Genomic DNA, 18750 nt, shown 5'->3' on the forward strand with positions numbered 1-18750 from the left:
TCTCTTTGTTCCTCAACCTTAGATCTCATAGCTCCTTTGAACACTAGATCTAACTCAAAGACTAGAAAGCAGCCCTGGTTAAATGTCAGTATTTGAAGCTGTAAAAGGAAATGCAGAAAAGCAGAACATAGATGGAATAAATCAGGTCTCCAGGTCCACTTTGTGGCTATAAAATAGTTATTACTCACTTATAATAGGATGTTTAAAGATGCAAGAACATGCTATTTTCATCTCCTGGTGCCTCTGCTAATTGTGAAAAGTTTTTATTGCATTTTGCTGGAAAGTTGGAGTCAATAAGACTTAGAATTACCCCCAGTCCTACCTTTTTAGATGCTGACCACCCACACCGGGATACTTTGAGTTATTTTTCCCCTATGATTTCACCTGAACTTCTAGAAATCATGTCTCATATTAGAGTATCCTTCAGCCCTCTTGACATATTCCAACTAAGTTTTTATTTGAAGTAATGGAATGTATTGGGCCCCATTTGCTTTTTATTTTGAACAGCTCGCTGTCTACTGGTTGTGTCCCAGATTACTTTAAAACTGCTTGTGTCCAACCAGTCCTAAAAAACCCTCTTAGATAATTATCATCCGATTTCTAAACTGCTTTTTATTTCTAAGATTCTTGAAAAAAATGTTTCTGTATCTTTGAAAAGTGATGCTGATTCAGCCATGTGTTCAATTCTTGTGCTGCTTGACTTAAGTGCAGTCTTTGACACGATTGATCATGGCATTCTTTTAGATAGACTGAGGCACTGCCTGGGCATAGCTGGTACTGCATTGGACTGGTTCTCATTATATTTGTCAAATAGGAGGTTTTGTGTCTCTGTTAACAACTTTTTGTCGTCATTTTCCCATATCAAGTATGGTGTGCCTCAAGGATCAATTCTAGGACCAATTTTGTTCTCCCTATATATGCTCACCTTGAGTAATGTCATCCGTAGACATGGTATTTCTTTTCATTGTTATGTGGATGACACACAGTTGTACCTCCCCGTTAAGCCCACTGACCTCAGTATGCTAAGTTCTCTACAGGATTGCCTGATTGATTTAAAAAATGATGTTGATAAATTTTCTTCAGCTCAATTCTAATAAAACAGAGATCCTTGTTATTGGGTCCCAGCATATCACAAAACAAATACTATTATCTGTTGGTTGCCTGTCACAACACATGAAGCCTGTTGCAAGAAATCTTGGTGTCCTGTTTGATAGCAATTTATGTTTTGAGCAACATATCACATTGCTTGTCCAATCATGTTTTTATCACCTCAGAAATATTGTAATAAATAAGATCTATTTTAAATTTTAGAGATGCAGAAACCGTTGTATGTGCTTTTATATCCTCGCACCTTGATTATCACAACAGCCTTTTTTCTTGTCTTAATCAATAAACTTTTACAAACTGTACAGAACTCAGCTGCCAGGATTTTAACCAGAACTAAGAGGCACAATCACATCACAACTGTTTTAGTGTCTTTACATTGGCCTCTCGTTTGTTTTAGGATTGATTTTAAGATCTTATTGATTACCTTCAAGGCTCCTCATGACCTGGCACTAGATTATTTTTTAGACCTTTTAAGCCCTTATGAACCTTTGCGTAGTTAAAGATCCTTAGGCAGAGGTCTTCTGTCTCTTCCAGAGTCCAGGATGAAAACTAAGGGGACAGAGCCTTTGCCATCAGGGCCTCGAGGCTCTGGAACAATCTGCCTGGGGACATAAGACTGTCTGAGTCAGTGTCTCCTTTCAAGTCTTCTCTTAAAGGCTCTGTATGTAGGAATCAGAAATTCCTTCTCATTTGTGATACCAGTGGCTGTTAAGTGAGCTGCAGTCAACATCCTGTTACTAGTGCTCGTGTGTGTGCTCACTCGCAGAGCGAGCAGCAGCACTAGACTGTTGCAGATGATGTCTTTTTCCTCACCTACACTTCTCATAATAACGTTAAAGATCTCTAACGCTGTGTTTTGCACCATGTTTCTGCAAAGCATCTCTCACTCCCAGTCAGTCAGCCCCTAGTCAGTCAGTCAGAAAACTCCTCCTGATGAGCAGGTGCCTTGCATAGCAGCCTCTGCCATCAGCGTATCAATGTGTGTGTGTGAGTGGGTGAATGTGTCATGTAGTGTAAAGCACTTTGAGTGGTCGAAAGGCTAGAGAGGTGCTATATAAATGTAGTCCATTACCATTAAGATGCTAAAAGACAGGATTTTACAGATAAAAATAACCATGACAACTTCAAACAATGATAAAATAATAATTTGATACAAAGAATACAAGAGAACACAGTTTGTGTTAACACAGGATGAAGCACAAACTGGTGCAATGCTTTTATCTCCAAAGACTAGAGTTGATCTGGACACATCCCAGATGTACAATAAATATACTGTTTATAGCTGAATTTAAAGCCAGGTGTTTCTGAAAAAAGACTCTCAGGAAATCCCTTAATGGATTAAAAAAGGTTTCTGTGATTTCAAACAACAAAAAACACCCTCTACACTGTGTGTTTTCTTTTAAGCCACTGGTATTTATTCATATATTGTTTCCATGCACCTGCCAGTCAGCTCAGAGGCATTTGTGTTCTTGTTTCACCACTAGATGGAGACACAGCTACATGTTTGATTTTCATTTGGAAACAATTTTAAGAAAGGTGGATATGATTTCAAGGCAAAACAGAAAACTGTTGCTCATAAACAGCTTTAAAACAATTTACCAACCTATATTCAAAATAATAGTGCATTCTTTTATTAACACACCTGCCTGATGTGTATGTGTGATGTGTGGGTGTGTTAAAAGAGATACAAAGTGTCTCCCTGTCCGTTTTTTTTAAGTGTTTCTGTATGTGTTTGCATGTGTGACTGCCTTGTCCATGTGTGTCGTTGTTGTTGTTGTTGTTCCCTGCTGGGCCGAGCCTTGCAGTAGACAGTGCTCATGAATCACTCCTTATCGGGGACCTCTACTGTCGGGAGGTGCAGTGACTCAAACGGCTTGGCTGAATAGTCTTGAATCACCCCCTAGTTAAATCCTGCCCATATAGTCTGTGAGAGGGCTGTGAGAGGGTTGTGAGAGGGCTGTGAGAGGGCTGCTCGCTGGCGCGGTGTGCTGCTTTAAAAGTCAGATCTGCCGATACACACTGTGCACCTACATCTAAACCAGGGCTCATTGGCACTGGAGGCAATTAAGTTCACCCATGCAAGTCAATTCAATTATGCAACTGTGATGAGCCCTGAAATACCACAGAGCAAGACGTATGGTCTGGCCCACACTAGGCTACTTTGCTTTTGCTCTAAGTCTAAAAAATTTAAGGTTAAATACTGTAACAAAGGGCGTATTCAAGTTTGTATTATCTTCTAAAGATCACAATGAGTAAATAACAAGTGTAAACCAACATTGCAGATCCATAGTTTGCTAAAATATAAAATACATTTTCCATATGATATAGCTGAACCTACAACAGCAGATTTATTCATTATGAATGCAATTAAACTCAACAACACTCCTCATCTCCTTAGGAAACTTTACATCTTTGTTTTATGTGCGCAGTGGAAAAAAACTTAAGTGAGCAAGCTGAGATTGAACAGCATGTAAAACCATTGGAGAGTAAACCAGCCAGGCTGTAATGGGAAAATAAATGGAGCATTCTGGTTTTCTGTCTCTCTGGCTGAGTGTGTATGTGTGTCTGTGTGTGTGTGTGGATGGACACAAACACAATGAGCTCTCCGAGGAGCTGTAACTCAAAGGGACGCTGACTGAGCTGGAGGAGAGAAAAACAAAGAGTTGTTCCTGGGAAGATGGCCGCTTCTGGCACCAGATCACAGCTTGCAGAGTGGAAGCACAGGGAGAGCCTGGAAGTGTATGTGTGAGCAATATGTAAAGTAGTGGAAATAGAGGTGAATAGCTAAGCTTAGTGGAGGATTTCTTAATATACAGTCAATTGAGTAACCTTGAAGCACTTGATCGGGGTTCACCACATGAGGAACCCTCATATTAGCTTAGTAAAATCTCTGAATTATTATTTAATTCAAAGGGACACATCACTAATTTTACACATAAATGTTATTTTACTGTAAAAATGTTTGTACAATGTCTTGTGTCGCTCTCAAGAGAGCTTTGTCAAGTCTGAAAATAGCCCTGATGATGTCGTAGTGATGCCATCAGGGTTATCTCAGCTTGGGTTTGGAGAATAACATATTTTAACAGAAAACTTGTGTTACAAACTAGGGGCAAAGTTTGAAAGACATGTACATTTACCATGCAGGGAGGTCAAACAAAATGATGTTGTTGGTTGCATGATGGGAAATGTTGGATCCATTCGAAATCAGGATACCTCAGGCTATGTTGCATCAATTTTGACTGTTTTTAAAAATCTGCCTCTTGTAAGTCCTCCAACGTTATGGAAGTGCAGTACTGAATCTATGGAGTATCCCTTCAGAATGATTTAGTTTTTAAAAAAAAAATGTATTTACAAATCTTATTTGACCCAGGTCTGCATGATGATGGTAGTAACAGACACCTGAAATGTGCAAAGTAGATTGCTTCTGTTACATGAGCAGTGTGGGAGGTAGATCAAGGACTCTGACAGCTGTTGTGCAATTACATTATGCATACCTAATTACATCACACATGTTATTTTTCAGATCTCTCAGTAATTTATACTGTATTGATGTAATGCTTTTTCATCTCACTCTGACCAGAAAAGCCCTTGAATCGTAGGTATATATATTTTTACCTGCTTGTTATTAAGAGCAACATAACAAAGGTTCTGCCATAGTGAGCCACATGCAGCTAAATGCAGCAACTGTAATCTTTTCAAGGTACAACAACAAGCTAACAGTTGTATCATAGACCTCTGTTGTCTTCTGCGGAGCGCCGCCACCAGAGGACAAGCTTGTGTGATTATGTATTCAGTGCAGAAGGCTGCGTATCCGAATCAATCTCATGCTCTGCCAGAGAGATATTTCTCCATAATTTGATTCAAAGCCAGGACTGTATAAAAGAAAACACCACAGGTCACAAATGTTTGAATAATTTCTCTAATCATGCAGAACTCACATCATGAAACACAAGTGAGCATCAATCCACTGACGGTATATCTGCCCGATGCATGAAATGACGTGTATGTAGAATGTTTTCTGTTGGGACTGATGATGAAATAGAGACTGTTGAAATTGGTCAGGGAAAAGACAATTACTCCAGGGTTGGGAAGTGACACCTCAAAGTGGTCTTTAATCTTAATTTCATTGCCTAAAGGGTACGTATCTGACAGAGTAGGACATTATTGATCTATGTGACTAATTTATTTACTTTCATCTCCATTTCGTGGCCGAACATGTTAGCAGGTTGACATGCTGTTTGAACCGCCACTGACAGCAGTGTCCTTGTCATGCTCCCTTTAGGTCGATACCTGCGCCTGAAAATGTTCCGCGAGGATCATGGCTCCTGGATGACCATGTTCTTCAGCACCATCCTCTTCCTCTTCATCTTCTCACACATCTACAACCTTTTCCTGCTGATGGCTGGGAGCATGGAGTAAGCCATTCAATCTCTCTCTCTCTCTCTCTCTGCGCCTTTTCCCTCATTCTCTGCCTCCATTTGTTAGAGCCACTGTAAGCTCCCCTTTGGCTGGCGTGATTGATCTAAACGTCTCGCCTGAACAGAGACTCGATACCAGTTTGATTAATCAGCCCAGACTTTAAATCACAGGTAGGGCAGGCAAGGGGAGGATGGTTAATCCTGAAAGATCACCTTCAGCACCTGCACTTATTCTCCCATGATCTTGACTTTTTTTGACACCTTTCTGTCCAAAAATCAAGATATTTTGCCATGTCCTTCTCAGTTTGTGTCTTGGTTTTCACCCCTGTTGCCCAGGCTTACCTGCTGAGAAGCCAGTGTGCACAGCAGAGCTTGACACCCACACATCAACCCGATGACAGGAATCCGTTTATGCATTTGCAATGTGTCTGTCTAGAGGAAGGAAAACATGCCCTTGAAGCCAGCTAGCCAGACATGAGGTCACTGCGAGGTGATTTACCATTTTGTTTGTTTGCGCTGTAAAAAACTAGTGTGGCAGGTGTCTGTTCAGGTACAAGCTGTCAAGGGCTTTAATGGGATCTGTCCATATAATTCTGTTTTTCCATATTAACAACAAGCATCAACTATCCATAAAGTGCAGGCAGATGAAGGCTATTAGCTAGCAGGCAAGGTGTTGTGTTTTTCTATGGCCAGAGGGATGAGTTTGTATAATCAGCCCATCTGTCACTCCAGCCAGTGCGGTGACACCGACATCCATCTTGTCCGTTCTCTCTGGTTGGCCGAGAAAAGGAAGCGAATGGCTGAGCAGAGGGGCAGGTCCGCTGAGACGATGAATGTTGCTTGCTCAGGGAAAAGTTACATTTGCAGTCGCACTGAGTGCATCTGTCACAAAGAGGATTCCTGTTTACTGGCTCTCAAATGTTGAGAAAAAGGGTCCTTTTTTTAGTGTGCCAGTGCATTTTAAAACTGTCAGGAACGTTTCAGCAGATGACATCCAGATAATACTTAGAGGAAAATAATGAATTACTCAGACATTTTGAATGATGTAACATATAATTTATATCCATCTATCATGTGCAAGTCACACACTCTCTATTCATATTAGCTGCATCAGTTGTCCACATATAAAAAGTAGCAACCAAAACAGCCTATTAAACAATTAAACCGGCTGACAAGACATTAAAACCCATCCGTAATTATATGCTCTGGGTTTGTGTTGAGCAGTGACATCAGTTATTCAACACTGTAAGGCTCTGCTCACAAAGACAGATGGTGCTGTTGTAAAGCGAGTGAACCCAGCCCTGCAAAGACACCTGCTCGTTTTCTGTACTTGCCCCCCAACCCCCCCACACACACCCCTCTTCCTTCTGTACCTCTTTCCCGCTTGTTTTCTTTCTGCTCCAGCAGTGTATCCACTGAGGACCGGGGCCCTGCCAAAAACCATTAGTGTTCACATCTCTGTTCAAGACCGACATGTAAGAGCACTGTTCACACTCTGCCAGGGCGCCCCTCTGAAGACGGGCTCCGGCCTGCGAGAGCATGAATGCAGCAGAGTGAGCGAAAAGGTGACGGAGGATGGGAGGGGGTAGAGAGAGCGGAGGAGTAGAAGTGCTCCAGCCCCGATGATGCAGTGAAACTTAAGTCTTTTGATCTATGTCCAAACCCTATTTGCATCGTCCCCCCCAGTCCTCCAACCACTCCCTCACCCCGCAGCGATGCTGTTGTAGTTCTCTCTTTGCCACAGCACAAAGGAAAAGTACAATATCCCTTTGTGGCTGCAGCTGCCCCTCTGTGGGAATGAATGGTGTTTTTCCTTTTCATTTGTACTGAAAGAACAAGGCGCTGTGAGATATTATTACTGTCAAGGGGTTTAAAGGGTAGGTATTTTGGCTTGGGGTTTGCTGGCGTTGACATGTAGCCATGATGGTGCACTGCAGGGGATGCTCCTCTGGTGGCTAGACAGGGCATCCCACACACACACACCACATATTGTTCATGTCTCACACCTCGCTCAAGTTAGCTCACATGTATGTGTATATAGAAGAGTGTGTGTATGAGTGTGAGTTTGTGTTGCGATGTAGGAGCAGGGGTGCAGGGGGGGGGCTTGGCGTCTGTCTCCCTGCTGTCTCTCTGACCTGATGCTGCATGCTGCCCGTGCCCTTCGCTCATTAATATTCTTTAATTTTCTTTGACCTTTCAGTTGGTCTTGAGCTTGATTTAATTAAAACCAGTGATACATCCACAATGAAAGAAGATAAACTGTGCCATCAGGAAAGCAAACAATCACTGATAAGACATTGTATACATATCTTTGGATGACAAGTATTTATTCATGATTAGTCACGTAAAATGGATTCATCAAAGCCATTATCTCTCAGCTGAAAGAGATTTCCAGACTGTGTAATCTTTCTCATGTCCGCAGCGTGTTAGCCAATATTTAAACAGCCACTTCTGGGTCAACAGCTATCAACCTGTTACCTGGCTTATGTCATATCAGAAAAAAAAAAAAACAGTTCATAGTGGCTCCCTGGGAGCTGTAAGCCACACTTGTTACCAAACCCTCACATCTAGGCTATTTGCATTTTAATGTAACTGTCAGATTAGGGGAGGGGGGCTGTTTGTGTGAAACCAGGGGAGTGTGACCGCCCAGGGAGTTTGACGGGCTTCATGAATGTTCTGTCACACCACACAATCCCATTCCGCCATCTTACGGTGCCATTACCAGCCGAAATCAGCCCCTAATTAGATGGTGTTATTTAATTAAGACGGCCCAATGCGTGGCGTACACATTAATCATGACTAATTTAGAGAAAGGGGGTGGTAAAGCATGTGAAGGAGGAAAGGAGGGAGTATGTTGGGATCTAATAAGGAGCTGTAGTGCATGGGACAGGAACAGTAAAGCTGTTAAATAACTTCTATACTATATTGTTGTTACACAGTAGAGGAATAGATGGGTGGATGTCAGGACTGGGTGGAAACTGAGCAAGAAGAGTAGGCAGTGGGTGTATATCTTTGATGAGGAGCAGGCAGGGATGTGGCATTTGACTACAGCGATAGCCGGAGCGGGATTAGAACCCATCGTATGAGGGTATTTGCCTTTGTTTACTATGATCCTTTGTGCTGTGTGCATGCTGGTCCCCCTCGTCTGTCTGCTTGTCTGTCACTAAGCTGGGGTAATACCATGGACAAGTGGATTTAAAAGGCTGAATAAATAGTATGTTGCAGTATGTAGATGCCTCCTGTTGCATGCAATCATGTATGGGATTTGCAGCTGTCTACAGTACACGGAGCACTATGATCCGGCCTTTCCCTAATGCTGGAATCCAAAAATGACATTTGTTTACGTGCCGGTGACAAAGCCTTCTAGCAGCTGTAGGAATTATGACTCCTGGAAATTGGGTGATGTTATCATAAAGCTATAAAGACTGTAGAGTGAGGAGGTCAGGATGGTTGGATGGATCAGAAAAAATTGGGACTTTGTAACCATGATGAGGAAGGTCCTCTAACTTTAATGAGGTAGTCATTTTGACTCAAACAAAGATGTTTTTTTAAAACTGTAACTAAGTACCGGTAACTCAAACAAAACTCTTTACTTTGTCAGATAATAACATTGACTTTATTGTTATAACAGTGATTTGTAATGGTTTTGGAAGGCACAAACAAATCCTGCCAATATGTGTGCCAAATCAGAACATGTATATGTATCTGGAGGGCAGTTTCAAACAGTGTATGTTTTCAATGAATTTGGAAGACTTGCTGGATGGAAAAGTCAGGAAAAAGCAAGTGAATGCTAGTAAACCTTGTGTTGGGATTGTTGAGTTAAACTACATAAAAATTGTAGTTGTTGTTGATGTTTAAGCTTATCTAGAAACCTTCTCTTTATATGACAGCCAAGGCTATATAAAAATGCAAAGTGTGATATTATTGTACTTATGGTGTTGGTTTTTGATTTGTGAAAAAATAAACATAGAATAAAATGTATGATTTCCAATGGCTCTGTGAACAGATTTCATACTGACAGTAACAATCTAATGTGATACATCACTGTTTTAAAATATCATAACACGTGAATCTACAAGAAAATCATCTGTGACACATAATGCCTTTTGGAAAGAGGAATCTAACCTATACTCTACTGTGTTTCAAAGGTTTATAAACTGCTGACCTTAAACAGTTTCAGCAATATGTCACAATATTGATTATTTGTCCAACCAAATCCTGTCAACCAGGACAGATGTGACCAGACAAACCAATCAACATTTCTCAGAGTCTTATGGAGAATGAAAAGCTACTCAGACCACAGTAAATGTGCTGATATATATTTTGTATATATTTTTATATTATATTATATATTTTTTTAAAAAAAACATAGATATCAGATTTAACATTGAATATGTGGCATATAGCATTTTCTTTTTCTGAATATTGTAATGGTTAAACATGGATCTTCCTTTCTTTTCTTACATGATTTTGGGGTATTAGGCATATAGGATATTAAGGTTACAGCTGAAAAAATATGTCAATCAACAGAAATTATTCTAATTAATCTGCAACTATTTTGATGATGGAATAATGCTCAGCATTCTCTGCTTCCAGCTTCTGAGTTGTGATATTTGCTGCTTTGTGATAGAAAATTTAATATTTTTGGCTTTTGGACCGTTAGTTAGACAAAACGAGCAATTTGAAGATCGGACTTTAGGAAATATTTCACTATTTTCACTATTTTTCTGACATTTTGTTGACTGAACAGTTAATTAACAAAATAATCACCAGATTAATCAATAATTAAAATAAATAATAGTCGAAGCCCTAAGCGAAATAACTATGGAGGAATATCTATGTTTGAACGTATTGGTTTTCTTGTCAGTTTTTTCAGAATCAGTTTTACTATTAATGATATTTTTGATGTTTAAACCTGTTGCAATTTGTAAAATGTAGTAAATGTCTTGCAGTTTAGATTTATTGATCTATGTTTGCCTTCCTCACTCTACCTCTCTCATACTTACACACACCCACATTTATTTTCTAAGCATATCTCCTGCTGTCTTTCACACTCCTACACATGCACATTACGTCGCTATCTCAGGAATGACTCATTACGTATTTAACAAGTGTTTAGTTAGTGTAAAGCTTTCCCTCCAAAGTCATTTTCTCTGGTCTCAGAATATCTCTGAAACAGACTGTGTGCTATTAGAAGCAGTGAGGTCAGTCATTTCCTCTCTGATTATATTATCCTGCTGTTTTCTGGGACAGAGAGGAGGAGCATCAGTGGTGCAACCCAGGTCCTCTTCAATACGTCGCTGTCACATAAAGAGAAACGGCAGCAGTTGCAAACAGTAAACATCATATACTTGATGGTGGTGTGTGTCCACTAGGAATATACATCCATTATGGGTATTACTGTGTATTATAGGTGTATTTTTGTATGTATATGGGAGGTGGGGAGGCGTATTGTAGCAGCAGAGATGGATTTTCTGTCGGCGTGTGTGTGTGTGTGTAATACCATACAACTACACTCCGTTCAGTCTTGTCATCTCTTCCTTATGTTTCACAGTATTAATTAACGTCTCTGATAATATTTCAGTTACATTTTGAACATCGTTTTCCTGTGTTTCATTAAGTGATCACTGTTCTGTGGCCGATTGTTCAATAAAACCAATTCATAAAACATTTCCTGACATTTATAAATACAGTACCACACACAGTCCAGAACATTTTTGTACTGTTGTTCAGTCAAAGAAGTTTTTGAAGCAATTGATTTTCTTATTAGTTGTCTAAAATTATGTTTTTATAAGTTTACTTTTGTGTGTACTTTTATACTTTATACAAGTAAAATAAGTCATTCAGTCACAGTGATGGGCATTGTTTCATAGGAAGTTTTTCATAGCTGCTATTCCATCTTCCCATAAACCCATTGTGGAAGGACTGGCTGCATTTATCCTGGCAGAAGCCTTTGTTTTGGTGTCAAAGTTTGCAGGGAAATCCGACGTTGAGCAATAAGCTTCTTTGCTGCTGACATACCAGCCAGCCATAACTTATGTGCCTTTTCCAGGAGTAGCAATTCTGAGGAGTCATTAAGGAGGTGAAGTGCCGGGTCAATGTGGAAATTTCTGTTTGTTAAGGCAGAGATAGTCCTTACAGTTTCTTGACAGAAGAAGTGTACTACTGGGCAATCCTATACCATGTGGATGAAAGTGCCTAGTGTATCAGGTGCACTAGATGTGCAATAAGGGTGGGGACATAAACCCATAAGATGTCTTACCTGGGGTGTCGGATAGGACCTATGACAAAACTTAAAGTGAATAAACTGATGATTAGGACTGTGTCCCAATCTATCCTTCACCTTCTAATCTTCTGTGATGGAAGATGAGAGTGAAAATGAAATTTTATCCTCTGCATTATCACTGTCAGACATTTATTTCGGCATCATTACATTGGTAATATATATATATATTTTTTTTTTCTAACTGACTGACTACTACATCCAACTCGAGTTGGAGAATCACCTGTGAATATGACAAACAGTAATCTGAAAACTGGATAAGATGTTTGCATACCACTGTGTCCCGGAGAGATCCAGCTATCCAAGCTATACAAGTTACTGATACCAGAATATAGTGTTTACATGCACAAAACATATCCAGGATACTAAATAACCTCAAAAAAATCATGCGCAGTGTACTAGATTGCATGTAAAGGCACTTCAGGTACACACACACCTGGTTTTGGACCCTGCTTTTCTAAAGGAAAGCTGATAGAGGGAATGGAGAGCCTGATGCAGTGCTGTCCGGGATATTGCCCGACAGTATTCACTCCCACTCCTGAGCTGGGGGAATGATAAGGACTAAAGGACTCAATCTCCAGCCTGTTTAATGCAATACGTGGACTGATTCTGTACTGAGTGATGAATTGAGATTGAGATTGAGGTTTTAAGTTGCCTTGGGAGATGGTACAGTGATAGTGAAGAGAGTCTGCATTGACAGCTTTATGCTCCCTGGTAACTACTGCTGCTGTGTGTTGTGTACTGTAAATATGACGTTGGGTGCGACGTTAGGGGGGAGACGGGCAATGCATTTCAATGTGGAGCCAGCCAAGGTCGCAATTTAATGTTCTGAATGAGTCTAGCCTTTATAGGGCAGAAGAGGTCACTCAGTTGCCACGGTCACTAAATCACTGGTTATCTGACAGAGAAAACAAGTTTATAAAACCCAGCATGAAGGCATATACATCCAAGTAGACAGTAAAAAAAATTAATAGAAATCAGGGTCTTTGATGACTCAGAGCAGTGAAAGCTCTCTCACCATGCTGTTTCGTAACCTTAATTGTCAGGGCTGCATGGGGCTTGAAAATCCTTGAGCTGCACCTTTGACAAAAATAAAATTAAACCATAAACTTTAAATTGATAAATATATGGAGGTCAAACTGCTTAGTTTATAGCATAGTATGACACTGCAAAACTGTTTTAGCACTATGTTGCAGTGTGGATTGTTAATGAAACGTGAAATTCAAAATTTAAGGGGAATGGCTTTTACAGGTTCAGATTTATGTCTTTACAAGGTCTCTCCAGTGAACGGTGTCTTTCATAGTACAGTATACCAGTGTGGTTTCATGATGTAATCACATGTAGTCATGCAGTACAAAGAACATCACTGCACTGACATGTCTACATGTCTACATGTAGAAATGTCCTTGAGTAAGACACAGCTAGAGCTGCCACTAATGATTAAGTTTATTACCCATACGTCTTTGGATTATTTTTTTTACAATGAATATATTAATAATGAAGTCTAAAAATAAAAAATGGTGAAAATTGCCTCACACCTTCGTTTCCTGAATCACAAGAAGATGTCTTTCAATAGCCTGTTTTGCCTGCCAACAGTGCAGAACAACAAAATATAAAATTTACAGTGAAAGAGGAACATTTGAGAAGCTGGAACAAGAAAACAGTTGGCATTTTCCCTAGATAAACGACTTTAACAACATAATAATTATCAAAATTGTCGATGATTAATTTTCTGTCTGTAGTGACTAATTCATCAATTGAGTAATTGCTGTAGCCCAACATGGAACCCCAGTTGCTACTGATGGCCAAGCCAGTTTACTTAACTTACTTTACTTAACACTTTACTTAAGGTGTGTGAACATGTGTTTCAACTAAGGTTGAAAAGGGCTATATAAATGAAATCCATTTACCATAATATTAAAAACATCTTCACACATGTAAAACAATACCTTCAGTGACAAATGTTTATTTCTGATTACAATTTGTATTTAACAACAAAACTGGAGAGGGATCTCAACTTGCTATAAAACAATTTTTCGACCTATACACATGTTCAAAGAAAAAATCTGGTGCATAATAAGTGATGTGTTGTATGTTGCCAAAAGCGTCAGCACCAATTTGCCTGCAGTGAATAGATGAAAGAACTGTGACATAATGGGAGGAGTGATAGGTATCACAGCTGAATAGAAAGGAGAAGAAGCTCAAGCTTCATCAAAATAAATATGAGAGAAGTATTGTAATCTAAAGTGTTTAAAAAAGTAATCTAAACCAAAGATGGCTAAAGATGTCACCAAAATCAGTCAAGGATCTTGCAGATGCCTACATCAATGCAGCATTTAAAAAGGCCTTCCCACTGGTTAATGCCAAACAGAGGTACCGTCCGAACTCACAACTCTATACTAACTCTGTACCCTCTATAGTGCAAAATTGCAATTTCTTGCATGTGACGGAACAAGACTTTGAAAGGCGCTGAAATGTCCTTGAATATTATGACTGAACAAGTGTGGGAAACCTGATAACATTCCACAGAGGGTCAAAGCTGGCTGAGCCGGCAGTACTGGCACTGACACTGCCACTGGCTCTGCGAATAAGCCACGGGAGCCATTTTGGGGCTGATTATTCATGGTGCTACTGTACTGATGTTCCACTACACTGAATTCGCTCATTAGGTCATCCGGCTCTAAAGGCCATTAAATTTTCAGTCAGCATGAATAAGTTAGAGAGTTCTGCCTCTGATCATGCACTGCGAAGAGTCTCCAAACTCATCATAGGTGCTCTGCAAAAAAAAACCCAAAAAACCCCTTTCCTTCAGCACAGGGGTAACATTTGCTCAATTAAATATGTGAGAAGGGCAGGGGTTGGCAGCAGGGTAGTTTTTTTTTAGATTTAAAGCCTAGCATGTGGTGCCAGACAGCATTTCCTGAAGTATTGATTAGAATTTTGCTGCGGGTAAATGACTCCCAATGGGATCTCCTTGGTAACTGGAGCGGTGCCAAACCACTGAATGTCTAACTGACTTAATGCAGATATAAATCGCCATTCCAATCAAGGCCGTTTTATTTGCGGGCTTGAGCGAGGCAATACGTCACCTGCGCTACTGCACGTTTTCGTCAATAAAATCCTGTCAAATCTGTTAAATGCATGCTACATTGATGACTTATGATTTATAATGGTTCCTTCCAGGGAATGGTATTTCTCACACATTTGCTGTAAACAGGTAGTTGAAAACATTTGGCATTTTGGGTCACTGCTTGCCACAATTTAATTATGATCGTTCCGCCTATGAGCATTTATTATGCTTCTCAGTTCTGGGCTCATACATAATGTGAAAAAGCACGATCAATTAGCATTAATTAAAAATGAACACCTATTAAAGCTGCTGTGTTAGCTAATAGCTTAAAAGGATTACCCTCCACTGCTTCTCAACAGATTGTTTAGACTTGTGTGACAACGACTCATTTACAAAGTGAACAGTACACCAAATGGAACTCTTAATGCAGTCAGCTAACGGATGAAATTAAAATAAACCATCAAGGAGAAACAGGCATTATATAGAAAATGATCTATAACCAGCAAGGTTGTAGGCGAGATTTTCCCGAGCCCTCTGTGCAATAGAAAACATTTTTATTGGTGTTTGCTGGCGGCCAGAAAATGACCGGGGAAAACAAAGATGAATGGAGCCATTGACTTCAAATAAGACCCCTTGAAAGCACAGCCAGAGTCCTATCCATCGCCATCTATTATATTCATGAGTGCGACCTGTAGGGGGTGAGGGGAAGCTGGAGGGGGAGGTGATGGGCGCCCACCTGCTCCACTCAGCCTCTAAGACACTGGCTGCCAGGAGATCAAACAGGCCTCCTCGCTCCCCTCTGTTCTCTTCCTCTCTCACCGTCGCAAGTCCCATATAGGAGGCGACTGACCCACTTTTCCCCCCTCCCTGTGCTATTACCTGGAGAAAATGTAGTGATGTTGTGTGTGTGTGTGTGTGTGTGTGTGTGTGTGTGTGCGTGTGTGTGTCAGTGTGTTGGGTAGGTGGGTTTGTGGGACTGAACAAAAGCTTCTCATCTTCACTTACTGTACAGAGATGAAGGTGTAACTAGGACTCCAAAGAAAGCATGTCATTTCTTATCAGATACTATTACATGTGAGATTGTTTCTCTAATGGCGTGTCTTGGCCTAATCTATGTTTTGCTTCAGAGCTGCTGCAGTTGATGTTAACCGAGCTCACTCAGATCCACTGCATTAACAGGAGGGATCTCATCGGGGCGGCAGTGTTGATTTGAAATCAACTAGACATGAGACAAATTTGGCAAACAAATGGATCATTTGCCAAACACTACGGGACCAAATGAAAGTGGTGATACTGCATAAATTCTATTGTGCTGGTGTAAATTGTTTACAATCCTCTGGGCTTTATGGAAGGTATAGCCATTGCTCATTGTTTTCACAGGATTAGATTGATATTGATTGGCTGTGACAGCTAGCATCATGATACTTAGCAGCAGTGACCATTTTCTCTTTCGCCCTCCACTGACTCTCCCTCGTTTGGTCACCTCGCCTCCTTCTTTTTCTTCTGCCTTTACTACCCTCATAACATATACTGCATGGTTTATGTCCTTTTCATTCTCAGTCTTCTTTTCTTGTAGGCCTCACATGGTGACAGAATACATGGGCATCAGGAATGAGAGCTTTATGAAGATTGCTGCAGTGGGGACCTGGATGGGAGACTTTGTCACTGCTTGGATGGTGAGATTCCAACTTTTATCAAATGAATGATATATTCTTAACATTAAATGAGTTTGTTACATACTAAATGTGCATTTACAGAAGGAAAGGTTGAATTTTACATCCAATAAGTGAGACGTCCAAATTTAAATCATGCACAATGACATCAATTAAATCTGAAAATGTTTTCCCCCTTAGCGGTGAAGCTCTAGAGTTGGCAATGTGTAAATGTGTTACAGATATCCATGGTAACCAGAGGATGAGTTCTAATAATTTTAGTTATCCCCAGATTTTTCATCTAGTACCAAAAAGTCAAATATTAATACTTGTTCAACACTCAAGTTCATGACAAAACTCCCACAACTGTATTTGAAATTAATGCTCATTTAGAATGCTACAACATACCAACACAGTAAATGTAGGGCTGGATATAGTTTTAAAAAATGACAAGTACCAATACAATGCTACTTAAATATTAGAATTACTTGCTTAAATATGATAAAAGAATAGAAGAATAAAAGAAAGAATCAGTTACAGTAGTTACTGATGGGAATATTGAAATGCCAATGTTAGTACTTCAGCATAATAATTTTCCATTAGCATTCAGCTCAAAGCAAATCTGCAGTTGATGAAGTACACTACAGCTCCAATATATCTGACTCAGTGCTTATGCTGCGTTCATGTCATATCAGAGTTCATATCGGAGGGAAACTGGGATTCTTCTGAAAGTTCCAATATATTCGTCTTGGCACTTAAGACATGTCTAATAAGTATCTGAAAACCAAGCAAACATGGACGCCTCGGGTCATCCAAAGTCCGTCGTTCAATGTAACTGAACCCGAATCGAGTGGATATAACCTAATTTTAGCAATGCACAGTATTTAAAACCCTCATAAGACTAATCAGTTATCATGCAACATTCCTGAGTTGTCAGATGATGTGGATGCTCGCAAGCCTTGCAAGCATTCACTGCTCTAACATGAGAATCTTTCTAATCCCATCCCTTCCTATCCATCTGACATACAGTAGCGTGAACGCAGCATAAGCCATATGAAAGTGCAGGAAAAAGCAAACAAATAAAGATGTCTCACATCAGCCAAATTATGTTGTTGAAGGTAATTAAACCCACATTTGGTAGATATATTACTATGTTGTTTATGCACAGACTTTAACCCTCACATTTGCGACATGAATTTCCTCTGCATCATTTGCTTAGTCTAAACTCCAAATTCTTTGGTCCACTGGTGGGAAAGATTTAAAGAGAGCATTTATTCATCCGTCTTCTTTTTTGTGTGTAGTAAGCATTACAGCCTTGCAGATCCACTACTTTTAGCCATGTTTTCATATCACAAGTAATTTAATAAGTGTGCTTAAATCATATTTATGACCATATATATATAGATAGATATATATGGAAGATAGATATAGAAACATGGTCTAGCGCCACACACACATCTAATTTCCAGGTCAGGTGTATCCTCTCAGCCAATAAGGCACACAGTTAGAGCCCGCTGTGCCGATCCGGTTCAATCTGCTACCAAATCCTCAGAGTAACATGCGGTTTGATCTAAGGAGCGTCAGAGGAAACAAGGAATGCACAGGGAGGGACAGAGTATATTGGAGGAGAAACCTACCTCTGTTCATTTGTCAACATAAAGAGAGGAGGAGAGCTCCAGCGGGAGTGGACTACCTGTGGTGGGAGGAGTGGGGCTCTGACACCGGCATGCACACAGCTGAGACAGCTTGACAAGCTCCCTCACCGGTCACATTAGTATTCTACAGTACATACTGCAGAGAAAGAGAGGGGGTGGAAGGAGAGACGGGAGAGGAGGAGGAGGAGGGGGAGGAGGAGGAGGAGGAGGAGGAGGGAGGTAAGAAGTGAGGAACAGAGGTGAAGGGGAAAGGGAAATGTAGAAGTCTGGTCGGAGGGGAGACGTAGGAAGAAGAGAGTGAGAAGGTGAACGAGGGAGACAGAGATGTGTGTTTGTGTGTGAAGGAGAAAAGTTAGTCCAAGACAAAGTGCTGATTCCAGAAATTACCCACAAGGTTTTTTACATTTGATTAATTCAACAAGGCACTTTGAAGATGACCTCTGTATCTCCTCTGCATAGAAGATTTACAGTGTGTCTTCGCTAGATGAGTGGACAAAAAGTGTCTGTTTTTGCAATGCTGCAACACCAGAAACATCTCACTGATTGCCTGATTCAAACCCTTTTT

At 40.3% G+C, this 18750-nt stretch overlaps 1 protein-coding gene across 2 annotated transcripts in view; it reads left to right on the forward strand.

The window, feature by feature from the left end:
* Positions 1-18750, forward strand: part of tmem117 (transmembrane protein 117) — a 48580-nt gene that overhangs the window by 18450 nt on the left and 11380 nt on the right. For both annotated transcript variants that reach the window (XM_067590290.1, XM_067590291.1), the window contains exons 3-4: positions 5390-5522; positions 16455-16554. In XM_067590290.1, the coding sequence (XP_067446391.1) occupies positions 5390-5522; positions 16455-16554 (233 nt within the window). The remainder of the gene's footprint in view (positions 1-5389; positions 5523-16454; positions 16555-18750) is intronic.

The sequence above is a fragment of the Thunnus thynnus genome, chromosome 5, assembly GCF_963924715.1.
Source record: "Thunnus thynnus chromosome 5, fThuThy2.1, whole genome shotgun sequence".
NCBI classification, from domain to species: Eukaryota; Metazoa; Chordata; class Actinopteri; order Scombriformes; family Scombridae; genus Thunnus; species Thunnus thynnus.